Consider the following 14,776-nt stretch of genomic DNA (forward strand, 5'->3'; position numbering starts at 1 on the left):
GGGGCAAGCATGGCTTTTAGAATCAGATCTGGTTTGATACAACTTACCTGATTAGAAGCTAAATGTACTTGGGAGTTAAGCAACCTCTGTAAACCTTAGTTTTCAGCTGTTAAATGGGGGATATTTAATACTATTTACAACTATTAAGAATTAGGTAATGTGTGGATGTCCCTTGTCCATACTAGAAGCTCAATAAATATTAATTTCTCTCTCCAATGTACATAGCTGTCTTTATGTTATTTTGAAGGGAGAGAATTTCTATAAAAGTTTGTGCCCAGTTAATTCCAAATGGTAAGCTGAATGGTGTGTTAATGGTGGAAGTGAAGAGTGTGTTCTCTTAAGTTCCTAGAGCAGCCACACAGGGCACCCACAATAAATGTAATCTATCATTTAAGATAGAGACACCCTTACAGAACCAGTCACTGGTAAAATCTAGGACTAGCTAAGGTGGGCCACCTGACATAATAGGAAGACATGGACAATTTGACCTTGCTGCATTCCCTTTTCAGATAGATGGACAGTCATGAGTTTTCCAGTCTTTCATAAAGATAACTACTTTCTATACATGAACATCCTTGTTTAGACAAGAGGCAGACAGCCGTGAGAGAGATGTGAAGACATATTTCTGTTTTATTATCTTTTAGGCATAGACGGGTTTGTTAATCCATTTCCACATACAAGTCCTGTAATCACAGATAGGAAGTGAAACTTGAATTGGCAAAATCTGTCTCCTGTTGCCAAAGAGTTAAATTGAAGAGATGCAACCTCAAAAGCTGAGAATGGTGCATTTATCTTCCTTCCCAGCCTCCGCTGTGCATAGGGCTGCTGTTGCACAAATAAGCTTTCCTTTTTATCCAGGCATTGATTTAATAGTAATGATGTTGTCCCCTTTTTCCCAACAAACTTTTTGCTTTCCGTCCATAGCTCCGAGTTTTGAATGTTATGCTCTCTAGGTTCTGACAGTTGTTTGTGGACTTAGGTACTCATACCAAATGGAAGCCAAGAAATAGTTGTAGTATAAGCCTCTTTCTATTGTCACATTGCTTCTTTCTGCAAATATAACTTAGGAGTTAGACTTTGAACCTTTGATCTCCCACACCAAAAAGAAAAAAAAGAAAAAATATTTATATGGAAGTAATTTCATTTTAGTGTTCATAGTTTATTGTGGAAAGCAGGTGTTTAAAAATTTTAGGATTTCTTTAACAAAATTCTAAAAAGAAAAAAAAAATCACAGTATTTACAGAGATAACAGAACGGCTTAGCCATGCAACACAAATAACTTTGGTTGTTTTCTCCTTTCACTTTGGTTTAAATATTGATGAAGATTCAGTTTTTTTTCCTGCCCAATAAAACTTCAATAAATCAAAGTTTAGAGGCAAAATAACATATTTGCTTTTTCCCATAATATTTTATACAGCATCGAGTCTAATAGGATAGTTTATTTATTTAATCCATACCAATGCACTACAGGAAGCTTGTATTAAACTGAGTCACTATTGCCCAGACAGTAAATGGTTTACAAATGTACAATAACATGTGTTTCTAAATAATGCAGAAGTGGCAAAATATTATTTTCAATCTCCATCTGACTTTAACCTTCAATTGATTTTTCACTGCCTTCATAATTTTTTATCCATCACAATAAAAAAAACAAACACCAGTTTTCCTTTTCCTCCCAAAGAAAACAGAACACCTGGAAATCTGATGTTCATTTTTTTTTCTATAAAGTTATATAAATCCTGGGACAAAAAAGGCTGTGTGGTGTTCTCTCAGAAACCAGGCTTCTGCTTGAAAGAGCAAAGTTTAAAAGTCTAGTCACAAGTAGCTATTGGCCCATATCCAGCCTACTTCAAAAAGTTTCCATTTGTACTACCACCCTAAAAAGTTCCTCAAGCATAAAACATGTTTATAAAGTTACAAATCTGAATGTAACTAAAGATACATAGACATTTTATTATTACACTTTCATGTACTGCTTGATAAATTATGTACCAGTTAAAAACACTAAATTATCTCAAGGTGCATTCAATTATCTGTAGCGTAGTTAACAAAAACACACACGAAAAAAATATATATTCTATATTCTGTGGAAAATAACACAGCTTTGATAATGACCACTGTTAAAAATCTCCAATTCTGATTGATATCTTTGTTTTTTAAAGGAAATAGTTACAATTTTAAGGCAGTGGATAACCCAAAGGATTTAACACCAACTTCTAATTATAGTGATTTACAATGTGATTTATGAAAATGGGAATGTTATCCATGATTTTTCCAAACTGTCTCTCACATATTGTTTTTTTTTTTTCTTTTGGCAGAAAATAATTTACTAGCAGGTGTCTCTAAAGGTAAGTGCTACCCAAATTGTTATGTTACTTTCAGAACAGGCAAAATTATCAGTTTGGGAGTACTATCATTATGTATGTGTGTCCATATGCATGTGTGATTTACTTCTGAGAGTCAGCTGGTGGTACATACACAGAATCAGCTCCTCCAGTGAATGCCAATCTGATTCCCTGCCTTCCCCTCCCTGGTGTTAAAAATCACAGTTTTTGAATAGGGCAATGTGTGTGTTCCCCAATCTTCACAAGCTGCCACCTTTGGGATTTAGGTGCTTGTGAGAAAGTTTGGGGACATTACTGATAGCAATCAGAATCAGAAATGTACCTGCTCATATTATCCATTATAAACAATTGAAATAAAAACATTACATTGTACATCAGATTAACAGCAACTCCCAGAACAAAGCTTACAGTGTATAAAAATAGCTACGTAAAAAATTTACATAAAAGGCAAACCAAAAGGAAATCTTCAGTGCAGACATTTACAGAAAAAAAAATTAAACCAAATACAACATATGACCTATTATCATGGTCGTCAAAACCTGTTGTTACTGTTTGCAATTTCATTTTACTGTTTTACTTGAGATAATTCTCTAAAATCCTGTGACAGCTTGGTAGAATGAACTGCTTAATACTTGAGCCATGAATTGCTGTCAATGTCTTTGTATATGTATTAAATACAATCCACGTTCATGCTTCAATTGGTGTATATAGTTTTTTTCTCTGAAATGATGAAAGAAACATAGTTTAGTATGTAACCATAGAAATCACTTTTCACCATCAAAAGATGCTTTCTACTAAAAGTGATAGGAATTACTTTCCAGAACCTTTCGTAAAACTCCTTTGCCCCTGAACCCATCTGTGATCCCAGGAATGGCTCTGGCCCTTCTCAAATGACTTTCTGCAGTTGTTGAGAATCTTACTTTTGTGAAAACTGGTTAATAATTCATAGGAAGATTAAGGTTTTTTAAAGAAAATAGTTTATTCTGTTTCTCTTCAGGTTAAAACATTCACTTATCCTTCAAATCACACTCTATTTTGTTGGCTTTGTCTTCAAGCTCAATTTTCCTTTGAGAATTTATCCAATTCTGAAGGAAACAGAAGGTAAAAAATCTATGTTTACAAAGGATTGAGGGATGAACCCTAGAGAAACAGAAAAAAAAATCAGGTGGGAATATTACATATTTGGCCTCCAGTGGAAGGCAGGACAGGGGAAGGAATAGAGTTCTTACTTTTTTTGCTGAGTCAGTCTGAAATCCTGGTTTTCAGACTTTAAAAATATCTTCTTTCAATTATTCTCTTACATTCCTTTCCTGTGAATCCTTCCAATCACAATACTTTCTCATGTCCTCTACCTTCTCTATGGGATTGACTTGGGTGAGCCACTTAAATCATGACTAGGGGTTTGCTTATAATGAACCAAATTTTACCATGATTGTCGGGGGTTTTTAGATCAAATGAGTAAGCTATAATACCAGTTATTCTCACAGACACACAAAATAATTTATCCAAACTGGCTTCTCTGGCTGAATCAAGAGAACATAAATAAAAATAAAAAGCTCAAATTTCAAGTGGCAATACCATGGAAACATACTGCTTTGGGAGAGTCTTAAAAATTCACATTCATATAGCTATTATATATGAATATATGCAATATATGCAACATTGATATATATTTTACACACACACATGTGCATTGATACATACACACACATATATATAATATATGCACCATCTGCAAAAGTATGTGTGTATGCATGCACACATGTGTGTATGCACACACATTCATTTTTCATTAAAATGATTTGGGAGATGGCTGTATAAATATACTGACACTTTTAAGTATATTAAGTCCTTGGATTAAAATTTTTGTATTTGAAAATAATTCTCACTGTTGCTTTTTAAAATAAATTTAAAGTATTAGAATCAGCTCTTATCTAACAAAATATCAATTTATAAAATTAAGCTTCTTTGCACTTGGCAAAATTTTTGGCTTTAGAATACAAAATGCTAAGAATGTTAAAAATCTCAGAATGTACTTTAATTATTCAGAGGATAATGATTATTTTTCAGAGGAAGGAGAGACTGTTGAGATATTCTTCTGAGAACACCTTTCTGAGTTATCAAAGTTTCCTTTTGAAAAACTCTTTTCCTGTTTTGAAAGCTGCAATTATGAAGCATTTTAAATGTCAAGGCTTTCCCTTTCATCTCTTACAATGTTTCATACTGTCTTGGAAATTATTTCTATAAACCTCACACAATTTACCCACCTGGACACAACTACAACAGTTTCTCTCTTAGGCTTCTGTTTTGTGATTGTTTTCCTCTAACTTTTTGTTTTCTTCCAGATTACCAAGGTCTTTGTTTACATGTTTTGATGCAGTCCTATAGGAGAATTAAACAGACATTATTACATTGATACACACATATTTAACTTTTTTTTTTTAATTTTAGGGTTCATATTAATGTATCTTTAAAAAGCAAATGTTTTACATCTAATACAGGTGAACCACTCAGGTGAACAATTCTCCATCTGTGAACAGTGACTGGTAACAGAACATGTTCCAATGACATTACCTTGGTAGGGGGTCTGCATGAAATGTATGCTAAGACAAAAATAAATCAATCATTTTGAACACAGACTACATACTTAGTTACATTGTGTTTTTGGCTGGGTTGTTTTTTCTCCACTTTCTGGGAAGTAATTATGATCAGTTGAAAGTCAAAATTTTTGTTCTGGCCAAATACTTTCTGCAAAAATTTTCTGAGGGAGTTTCATCAGGGCTTTTCCCTTTTGGCATTCTCTATTATGCATCCAGGTTGAGCCAATGCCCTGTATCTTGGTTCATGGACTTTGTCTTATTGAATAAATTAAAAGCAAGATTAGAAAGAGACCCAAGTGAAATGCAAATCAAAACCACAACAAAATATCCCCTCACACCAGTCAGAATGGCCCTTATCTAAAAGACAAGAAATAACAAATGTTGGTGAGGATGTAGAGAAAAGGGAACCCTCCTGCACTATTTGTGGGAATGTAAATTAGTACAACTGTTGCAGAAAGCAGTATGGAGGTTCCTCAAAAAAATAAAAATAGAAATATCACTTGACCCAGTAATTCCACTTCTAGGAATTTATGTGAAGAAAACAAAATCCCTTATTTGAAAAGATATACGTGCCCCTATGTTTATTTATATTATTTTATTTATATTATTTAAAATAGCCAATATGGAAGCAACCTAAGTGTCCATCAATAGATGAATGGATAAAGATGATGTGGTACATATACACAATTCAGCGATAAAAAGAAAAGAAATCCTGTCATTTGCAACAACATGGATGGATCTAGAGGGTATTATGCTCAGTGAAATAAGCCAGGCAGAGAAAGACAAATACCATATGATTTTACTTACCTGTGGAATATAAGAACAAATAAAACAGAATGAACAAAGCAGCAGTAGACTCATAGACACTGAGAAGTGGCTAGTGGTTACCATGGGGGAGGGGCTGGGCTGGGTGTGTGAGGAGGGTGAGAGAGATGAGGGGGCACAAAAATTCTCAATCATAATATAAGTTGGTCATGGGGATGGTAGTACAACATGAAGAATATAGTCAATGATTCTGTAACATCTTTCTATGCTGACAGTAACCACACTAGTGGCGGTGAGGAGTTAATATGGGTAACTGTTGAACCACTGTGTTGTACATCTGAAACCAATACAAGATTGTACATCAAAGATACTTCAATAAAAAATAAATTAAAAATAAAAAAAAGAAAGACTGGCATCAGTGGCAGAATCTAAAACAGCTCTAATGTTAAGGTCCTACTCCAGCAGCATCAGTGTCCCCCAGGAATTCAACAGAAGTGCAAATTTTGAGGCCCCACAACAGAACTATGGAAACAGAAACTCTAGGCATAGGACCTGCAATGTATGATAAACAAACTTCCTGGTGGTCCTGCTTATGATGAAGTTTGAAAACCATTCCCCTGGTGGCTGCTATGGTTACACCAGCCTAGGTTTTATCCTTTAAGAGCTGAAATCAGGTTTTCTTAACCATACTGCTGAATTCCTTGGTCATGTGACCTCTCAGGAGCAATCATAATTGTATTTTCAAGAGGGTCCCATGTGCTGTTCTCCTTCCCTCCACCCTGCCTCTTTTCCTTCTTGAACTCCCTTCCTCTCTCCCTGTTACAAGCACATCAGGAGAACTCTAATGATACAGCACTTCAAATTATTGTTGCCATATAATCCCTAGAAGTACCTCTACTTTTAATAAATTATATAGTCTCAGATGTGTCTCTTGGTTAAGGAAGCTGGGGCAGAAAATTCCATTTTTCCCTAAAAGTATTTTGATGCTTTAAATTGAATTCCTTAAATCATTTGCTAAGAATCACAACTTTACTAGCAAAAGGGTAGTAGTATGATCGGTGTCCAAGTGAGATAAAGACATATGGCTTATTCAAACTGGGACATTCATTATATTTATCATAAGTTTAATTTAATTTGTGATTTAAAAATTCTTAGTTTAACCTAAAGGACAGACTTCCAAATCTATTCATTAGGCAGTAGAACAATCTCAAATTGCCAACATGACTAAGTCCTATAACATGTGATAATAGTTTACAAGACAGGTATTTTAAAATATAAACGAAAGCATGTTTGAAATCATTTGTACATTTGAGGTTATTTCTTGAGTTATATCATATTATCACATATTTTCTATATTGTACTAAAATGGTACATCATAGTGAATGACAACTTCTTTATGTAAATTTTCCAAGCCAATGGAAGAATAAAATAGATGGCATCTAGATAAATAAAACAGATATAGATAACATCTACATTATATGTATCACAGATGATTTGAGGTCTAGTCTTTTTTGCTAAATAAGTTACTTAAACAATAACTAATAAAGTCTTAGTAACTCCAACAATAAAACATGAGGGGTGGTGGATTAGAATGCTCTCTAAGGACTTCTTAAAAAGCCAAAACTTTCTATAAATCTGTGAATCCTCAGCAAATTGTTTTATTGAGGAATAATATCCATGCAAGATAATATACCTATCAAAAGAGTATTATTCAATGAGTTTTGAACAACTTTATGTATGAATGTAACCAGCACCCAGCTCAAGGAACAGAACAGTTGCAGACCCAGAACATAATACCCCCATTATACTCCCTTCTAGTCACTACCACTTCCTCAAAGGTTATCACAATCCTGAACTCTGAATAATTTTACCTGTTCTTGTAATCTGTATATAAATGGGATCATATCACATGTACTCATTTCTGTCTGCCATCAATTTAAACCCAATCTTATGTTTGTGAGATTCATATATAGTGTTGCATGTAGTTGTAGGTTGTTTATTCTCTTTGCTGTAAAGCTTGTCATTGGGTGAACAAATTGTGATTTATTCATCTATTCTATTGGTGATGGGCATTCTTGTTCCTTCTAGGATTTCACTTACACATAGGTTAGAACTCTTGCGTGTATCCTATGTGTCTCTTAGTCTCTTATGTTCCTATGTGTTTTATGTACTCTTTTTTCCTCTCTACTTCTATCTGGGTGTTTTCTATTGATCCATATTCCAATTTAACTTGTTTGGTGTTCTGTGGCCAATCTGCTTTTATTCATTCACCAGACTTATTTTTTAATATTATATTTTTCAAGCCTAAAATGTCTATTTTATTTTAAAATACATTTGAATGATTTTTCCATTCATCTCCTTTGACCATCTTTTCTTTCACTTTCAATATATTATTTATAGTTATCTTTATGTCCTGTGTTAACTACAACTCCAAATCATGCACAGGTCTGCTTTTTTTTTTGTTATTGAGTGCACTTTTCTTGACTCTTTGCATATCTAGTCCTTTATATTTTATGTATCACCATGTATAAATTAACTATACGGATTCCATACAATGCTCTTTTCCACCAGATAAGGCTCTCCTTTCCTCTGTTAAGCAGATAGGGTGAAAGGCCGATGACTGCAATTCAAGCAGGGCTTGAGCTAGGTTGAGGCTCACTTACAGCTTTAATAAGACTCAGTCCACCTCTAGATTATTTCTATTCCTAAAGCATGGCCCTCTCACGCTTCTGATCAAGATTGTGGTATGCCTTACTTTCAACTCCTAAATATAGAGAAACCCAGCTCTTCCCTTTGGAGGTCTCCACCCAGATCTCTAGCCATCTGTCTCATGACACATCAAGATACAATCGTTATAGTCTCTGGATTTGAGTAAAAGTTCCTTAAGAATAAGGACCTTGTTTTATTTCCATTTTACCCACAGCACATAACACATTGACAGAATATGGTAGGTATCCAAAAAACACTTCTTTTACTGAACTGAACTGACCTTATCACAGTTCATATTTCCTTCTACTATTACTTATGATATTAGTGTTCACCAATATGAAGTGCATATACACCTAGCTGCCTTTTCACAAATAGATAAAAGAGAAAGAATACTATATTGAAATGACAGAACTTGAGTGATATATTGCTCTAATATTTTCAGGTAAAATTGCACAGAATTATATGCAAAAGCATGTACCTTGATTACTTAAATAGCTCCTAACTATATTCCAATATATACTAATAACTATAATTTCTATGAATTAGGACGATATTGTGGTTAATAATCAAGGAAAGCCACACTATTCTCAAAGCCTCTTCTTTCCTGCCTTACTCTCCTTGCATTCTCTCACTGCTCTAATTTTTCTTCCATTCCCTCTATCTCTACTTCTCCTTTCACTATTTCTCTTTCTCTCTCTTTCAAACTCACTTTATTAACTACTATTTCAAAATATGAATGAAAATTCCAACTTGTTTGGAGCCTCTAGAGTGACAGATGAAAGAGTCAATGCTTTGTAGGCATATGTTTTTTAACTAAATTAAATTTATAAAATAAAGTAATGTAGTAAATCAATTTTTTACTTTCAATTTTTTTTAACCTGCCTTGACTGGTATGGAAATGAAATTACCTTAAGGTTGAAGACATAATGATTTCACAACTTTAAAATAAAGCATGGACTATAAGAAGTTCTGGTACTAGTAATTTTTAAAAAACTTGTGTTCAGTTAATCCTTACATTTATAACAATTATAGACTCTCATGAAAACACAGAATGAACTATTTGACTGTACTTGAGAGTAAAAAAAGGAAAATAGAAAATGAAGAGAATTTGACTCACAATGGGGGAGATCTACGTTTACATGGGTTTTCTTTTGAGGGCATCTTCCAACTGGAGAAGCAGAGGCTATACGGAGAACAAAAGCTGGAAGTAAAGGGGGGAAATCTCAGAAAGTAGATAGCCACAGAGTGGTGAGGGCCTCAAATTTGTGTGTAAGCTACAATAAACTCCTTGGATGATTTCTAAGTTGTGAATACGCGGGAGAAATTTCATATAGCCCATCAGAAAGCAACAGCTGAAGAGCCTAAAAACCTGACATGGATTTTAGCTCCTACCCACACTGGTAAAGTCTGGAGTTGAAACTCACCAAGCCAGAATTCCATGGAAAACATATCAGTCTTTCTATTAAAATCTCAGAAAAGCCAAGTAAAGATTATGGGCCAAGATCCAGCATTCACCCTAAGATAGCTGTGTCATATAAAAAGTAAGTAACCTTCATAAGATCAAGGAAATTAGGTAGTAATCAAATTATTTGCTAGAAAAAGAATCCATATTTTTAGAAAAACATAACCAAAACTATAATCTCTATAACATATTGTAATAATTTTAAAAAGGACTAGTATATAATTAAAAATTTAACATATATGTACACACACACACACACACACACACACACATATATATATGTATATGTATATATGACCATGAAGAATAGAAGAATGTACACAAAGTCCAGAGAATGTCCTTGGATGACACAGACTTTGGAAATAGTAGGCAAAAACTTAAAATTAGTTATTATATTACATGTTCCATGTCTTAAAGAAAAATATGGTAACATGAGAGAACAGATATAAATCTCAGCACAAAAAATGTAAACAAAAATAATTCTACACCTTAAAACTGCAATATTGGAAATGAACAATTCACTATTCACTGTCTTACCATCAGATTGGAGGTAGCCGAAGAAAGCCTCAGTGAACTTAAGGACAAAAGATATAAACTGAATATTCTGAAAAAAAGACATAAAGATGATAGGGGAAAAAAAGCAGATCCTCAGTGACCTGTAGGAAAATATCAAGCAGTCTAATGTATGTGTAATTGGAGTTCCTGCAGAAGAACCTAAAGAGAAAGGGACAGAAAATATATTTGAAGAAAAAATGAAAAATTCCCAGATTTGGTGATGTCCATTAACTTGCAGATACAAAAAGCTCAGAAATCCCCAAGAAATAATGATAAAAAGAAAAATACACCTAAGTATGTCATAATCAAACTAATTAAAAACATATTCAAAGAAAAGGACTTGGGAGTAAATTTGTTCAAGGGATGAATGACATGAATAAGAGTTGATGTGTCTCATCAAGAAAAAGTGCTTATCAAAGATAATTAACATCTTTAAAATTCTGAAAGAAAAATCTCTCAACCCAAAATTTTATGTCCAGTAGAAAGACATTTTAAGTAAAGGCAAAATAAGACATATTAAATTGAATGAAAGAAAACTGGGAGAAACCATCCCTAGGAAACCTGTGCAAAAAGAAGCATTAAGGGAAGTTCTCAGTTGAAGGGAAATGACACTAGATGGAAACTCAGATATATAAGAAACAATAAATAGAAACTGTATATATGTGGTAAAGTAGAAATACTGTTTAAAATTTTTTACAAAGACAATGGTTTGATGCTATATATACATAGCATTATATATATGACCCTTGAACTGTTATAACTTCATTTAACTTCCTCTATTCTTTTTGCTATTGTTACCATATGCATTACAACTGCATATATTATAAACCTCACACTACAATTATATGGAGGAGGTTAAATAAAATTTTAATGTTTCAAGGTTTTTAGATTATTACATGAGTAGATGGTTACAAATTAGGAGTTCTTATTGTAACCCCTAGAATAACCACGATAAAATACAAAGAGGTATAATTAAAAGGCGAGTAGAGCAATTAAAATGTAATACTAAGACTTACTTAAGTAACTCAAAAGAAAGCAAGAAGAGAAGACAGGACAACTAGATAACAAATAGGGAGATGGTGGTCTTAAATGTAACTATATCAATAATTAAACATAACTTGGCAAAATCCTCCAATTAAAAGATAGATATTGTCAGACGCTACTATGCATGTAAGCAAAACAACTCAATGCTCTGTTCCCAGGGGAAAATTTTTATTCTGAATGGTCCACATAGTAAATATTTTAGTTGGGCAGGCTGTATGGTTTTTGCTCTAACCCTTCATCTCAGCAGCCTGAGAGTCATAGTTTGATCAGTCTTATAAATAAAGGGATAGAAGAATATATACATGTAGACATTAAGTATATGAAAACAGTATGGCTATATTAATATTAGACAATGTAAAATTCAATGTAAGAAATATTACAGCAATGCAATAAACGTAGTTATTTAATTATAACAAGTGTAATATGTAAGGAAGTCATTATGATTGTTAAGTATATGTTCCTAATGAAAGCATTAAAAAACTGATAGAACTAAAGGGAGAAATAATAGACAAATACACAATCTTATTTAGAGAATTTAACACTCCACTTCAATAGCTAATAGGATAAATGGATCAAAATTCAGTATGCATGATCATGATGAAGTAACTAGTACTAGGCTAAACTCTAGTACAAACTTCTTGCATCATATGTGAAGTGTTTCCTATAATTTAAAAAAATCTGTAAGGATAAGAAGCTTTAAACAAACTTTAAGCTAACATATAGCTATAGATCCCTGTACCCATAAAGCACCAAATCATTTGTTTTTCACATGTGCCCATGTAACATCCACCAGGAAGTACTGTGTACTTGAATGTGCAGCCAAAAAGCAAGCAAGAAAATGAACTATAATGCATTTCAAAGACTGAACCTTACTTAATAGGTTATCTTAACAAAACAGAATTAAATAAGAAATGTTTGGAATTTAATACAATTCTAGTTACATGACTCCAAAGAGGAAAAATCAAGGGGAATTTCTAAATATTTTAAACTGAATGAATATGAAAATACAACACATAGTAATTTGTGAAAAACAGCTAACAAAGTGCTGAGAGTGAAATTTATAGTTTAAATGCTTGTGTTATAAAAAGAAAGGCTAACATCACTAATCTAAATTTTTTATTTACTTTATGAACTTAGAGAAAAAAGAGCAACTTATACTACTAAAAGAAAGAAAACAGTAATAATAAGAGCAAAAGTAATTAACATTGAAAATGAATAATAGAAATAAAAATAAAGCAAAAAATTAGTTCCTGAAAATCATTAAGAATTGATAGCTCCCTTAAAAAGACTGGGTATGATTGTGGAAAGCAGTATGGAGGTTCATTAAAATGCTCAAAACAGACCTACCATTTGACCCAGGAATTCCACTCCTAGGAATTTATCCTAAGAACGCAGCAATCAAGTTTGAGAAAGACAGATGCACCCCTATGTTTATCGCAGCACTATTTACAATAGCCAAGAATTGGAAGCAACCTAAATGTCCATCGGTAGATGAATGGATAAAGAAGATGTGGTAGATATACACAATGGAATACTACTCAGCCATAAGAAGTGGAAAAATCCAACAATTTGCAGCAACATGGATGGAGCTGGAGAGTATTATGCTCAGTGAAATAAGCCAAGCGAAGAAAGAGAAATACCAAATGTTTTCACTCATCTGAGGAGTATAGGAACAAAGGAAAAACTGAAGGAACAAAACAGCAGCGGAATTACAGAACCCAAAAATGGACTAACAGGTACCAAAGGGAAAGGAACTGGGGAGGATGGGTGGGCAGGGAGGGATAAGGGGGGGGGAAGAAGAAGGGGGTATTAAGATTAGCATGCATGGGGGGGAGGGAGAAAGGGGAGGGTGGGCTGCACAACACAGAGAGGACAAGTAGTGACTCTACATTTTGCTAAGCTGATGGACAGTAACTGTAATGTGGTTGTTAGGGGGGGCCTGATATAGGGGAGAGCATAGTAAACATAGTATTCTTCATGTAAGTGTAGATTAAAGATTAAAAAAAAAAAGAAAGAAAGAAAGAAAGAAAAGGGGGATTACTCCTTGATAGGATAAAACTATTGGTAAATCAAAGATCAACACATGCTTTAAATATCCTTAATGTTGATCACTTAAAGGGTGTCAGATGATCAGCTATGGAGGTACTCTTTTCTGATAATATTCCTTTCTTTTAATAAAAAAAAAATAAAAATAAAGCAGTTACTGTGTGCTGACCTCCAATGAGTTCTGCACAGTGGTATAGAGGGCATGTCAAAGTGTGGGCAAAGGGTCTGTTTGTTTCTATGCAGAAGATCAAGGCCTAGCTTGGATACCCAGAAAATGAACTAAGATACGATATGAGGAGGAGCTTCCGGCATCAGCACTCTCTGGAGGACTCGTGCCGGGGGATGATCATCAAAAAGCCTCCACAGGGATCTGGACGATGCTGCGGTTGTGGCTGCATCCAGCCCACCGTCTCCTGGACTTGCCATAGGAATGAGGAGGGAGATGTCTAGGCTGGCATGTGCATACAGTGAGACAATGAATTTGACCGGATCTGTACTGTTGGAACTCAACCAGGAGTTGGGAGGGGTGCAAGTTGTAGCACTCCAAAATCTTATGACTATAGACTATCTACGGTTAAAAGAACATATGGGATGTGAACAGATCCCAAAAATGGGCTGCTTTAATTTGTTTGATTTCTCTCAGACTGTTCAAGTACAGTTGGACAATATCCATCATATCATAGACAAATTTTCACAAATGCCTAGGGTGCCTAAATGGTTTTCTTGGCTTCACTGGAGATGGATGGTAATTATAGATTTGCTTTGTTTATGTCACCGTATTCCTATTATGTTATATGTGTGTGCAAATTAGTTAGTTGTTTAAAACCTATACATACTTAAGGTACTCTACAAGAAGATATGTCAAAGAAATAATCAATCCTCCCATGTTTCCTTCCATATGCTACATCTATAGCTTTTCTTCTTTCTTCCTAATTACAACCCTTAAACAGAATTCGTGCCTCATATCGAATTTACCGAGTATCATAATTCCTCCAGGTGGTAAAGATACCTCGAGACAAGTGCTGGGCATAGAAGCCACAGGGCATAAATCTGCAAAGAAGTAAAAAGCTAACCTTTTCAAACAATATGGCTTCTCTCTCACTTACCAATTTTACATTTCCCTGTATGGCCCCGGAAGATGACTGGTTAGCCAGAGACGGGTAAGATTCCTCAAGGGAGGAACAACCGAAGACAGGCACAGTCACAGGGGGGCCATCAGGTGAGAATTTGGGGATCAACAGAGGTGAGGC

The 14,776-nt window shown here is 34.2% G+C and overlaps 1 protein-coding gene across 5 annotated transcripts in view; it reads right to left on the reverse strand.

Annotated features, from left to right (window-relative positions):
• Positions 1 to 4,612: 4,612 nt before the first annotated feature.
• The window catches only part of ALCAM (activated leukocyte cell adhesion molecule), a 207,132-nt gene continuing 196,968 nt past the window's right edge, over positions 4,613 to 14,776 (reverse strand). For 3 of the 5 annotated variants that reach the window (XM_073231710.1, XM_036998695.2, XM_036998694.2), the window contains 2 exons: positions 9,537 to 9,620; positions 4,613 to 4,727 (listed from right to left, as the gene is read on the reverse strand). In XM_073231710.1, the coding sequence (XP_073087811.1) occupies positions 4,640 to 4,727; positions 9,537 to 9,620 (172 nt within the window). In that variant the 3' untranslated portion in view covers positions 4,613 to 4,639. The remainder of the gene's footprint in view (positions 4,728 to 9,536; positions 9,621 to 14,776) is intronic. The other 2 variants (XM_036998697.2, XM_036998696.2) reach the window with 1 other exon arrangement.

This window comes from Manis javanica, chromosome 3 (genome assembly GCF_040802235.1).
Source record: "Manis javanica isolate MJ-LG chromosome 3, MJ_LKY, whole genome shotgun sequence".
NCBI classification, from domain to species: domain Eukaryota; kingdom Metazoa; phylum Chordata; class Mammalia; order Pholidota; family Manidae; genus Manis; species Manis javanica.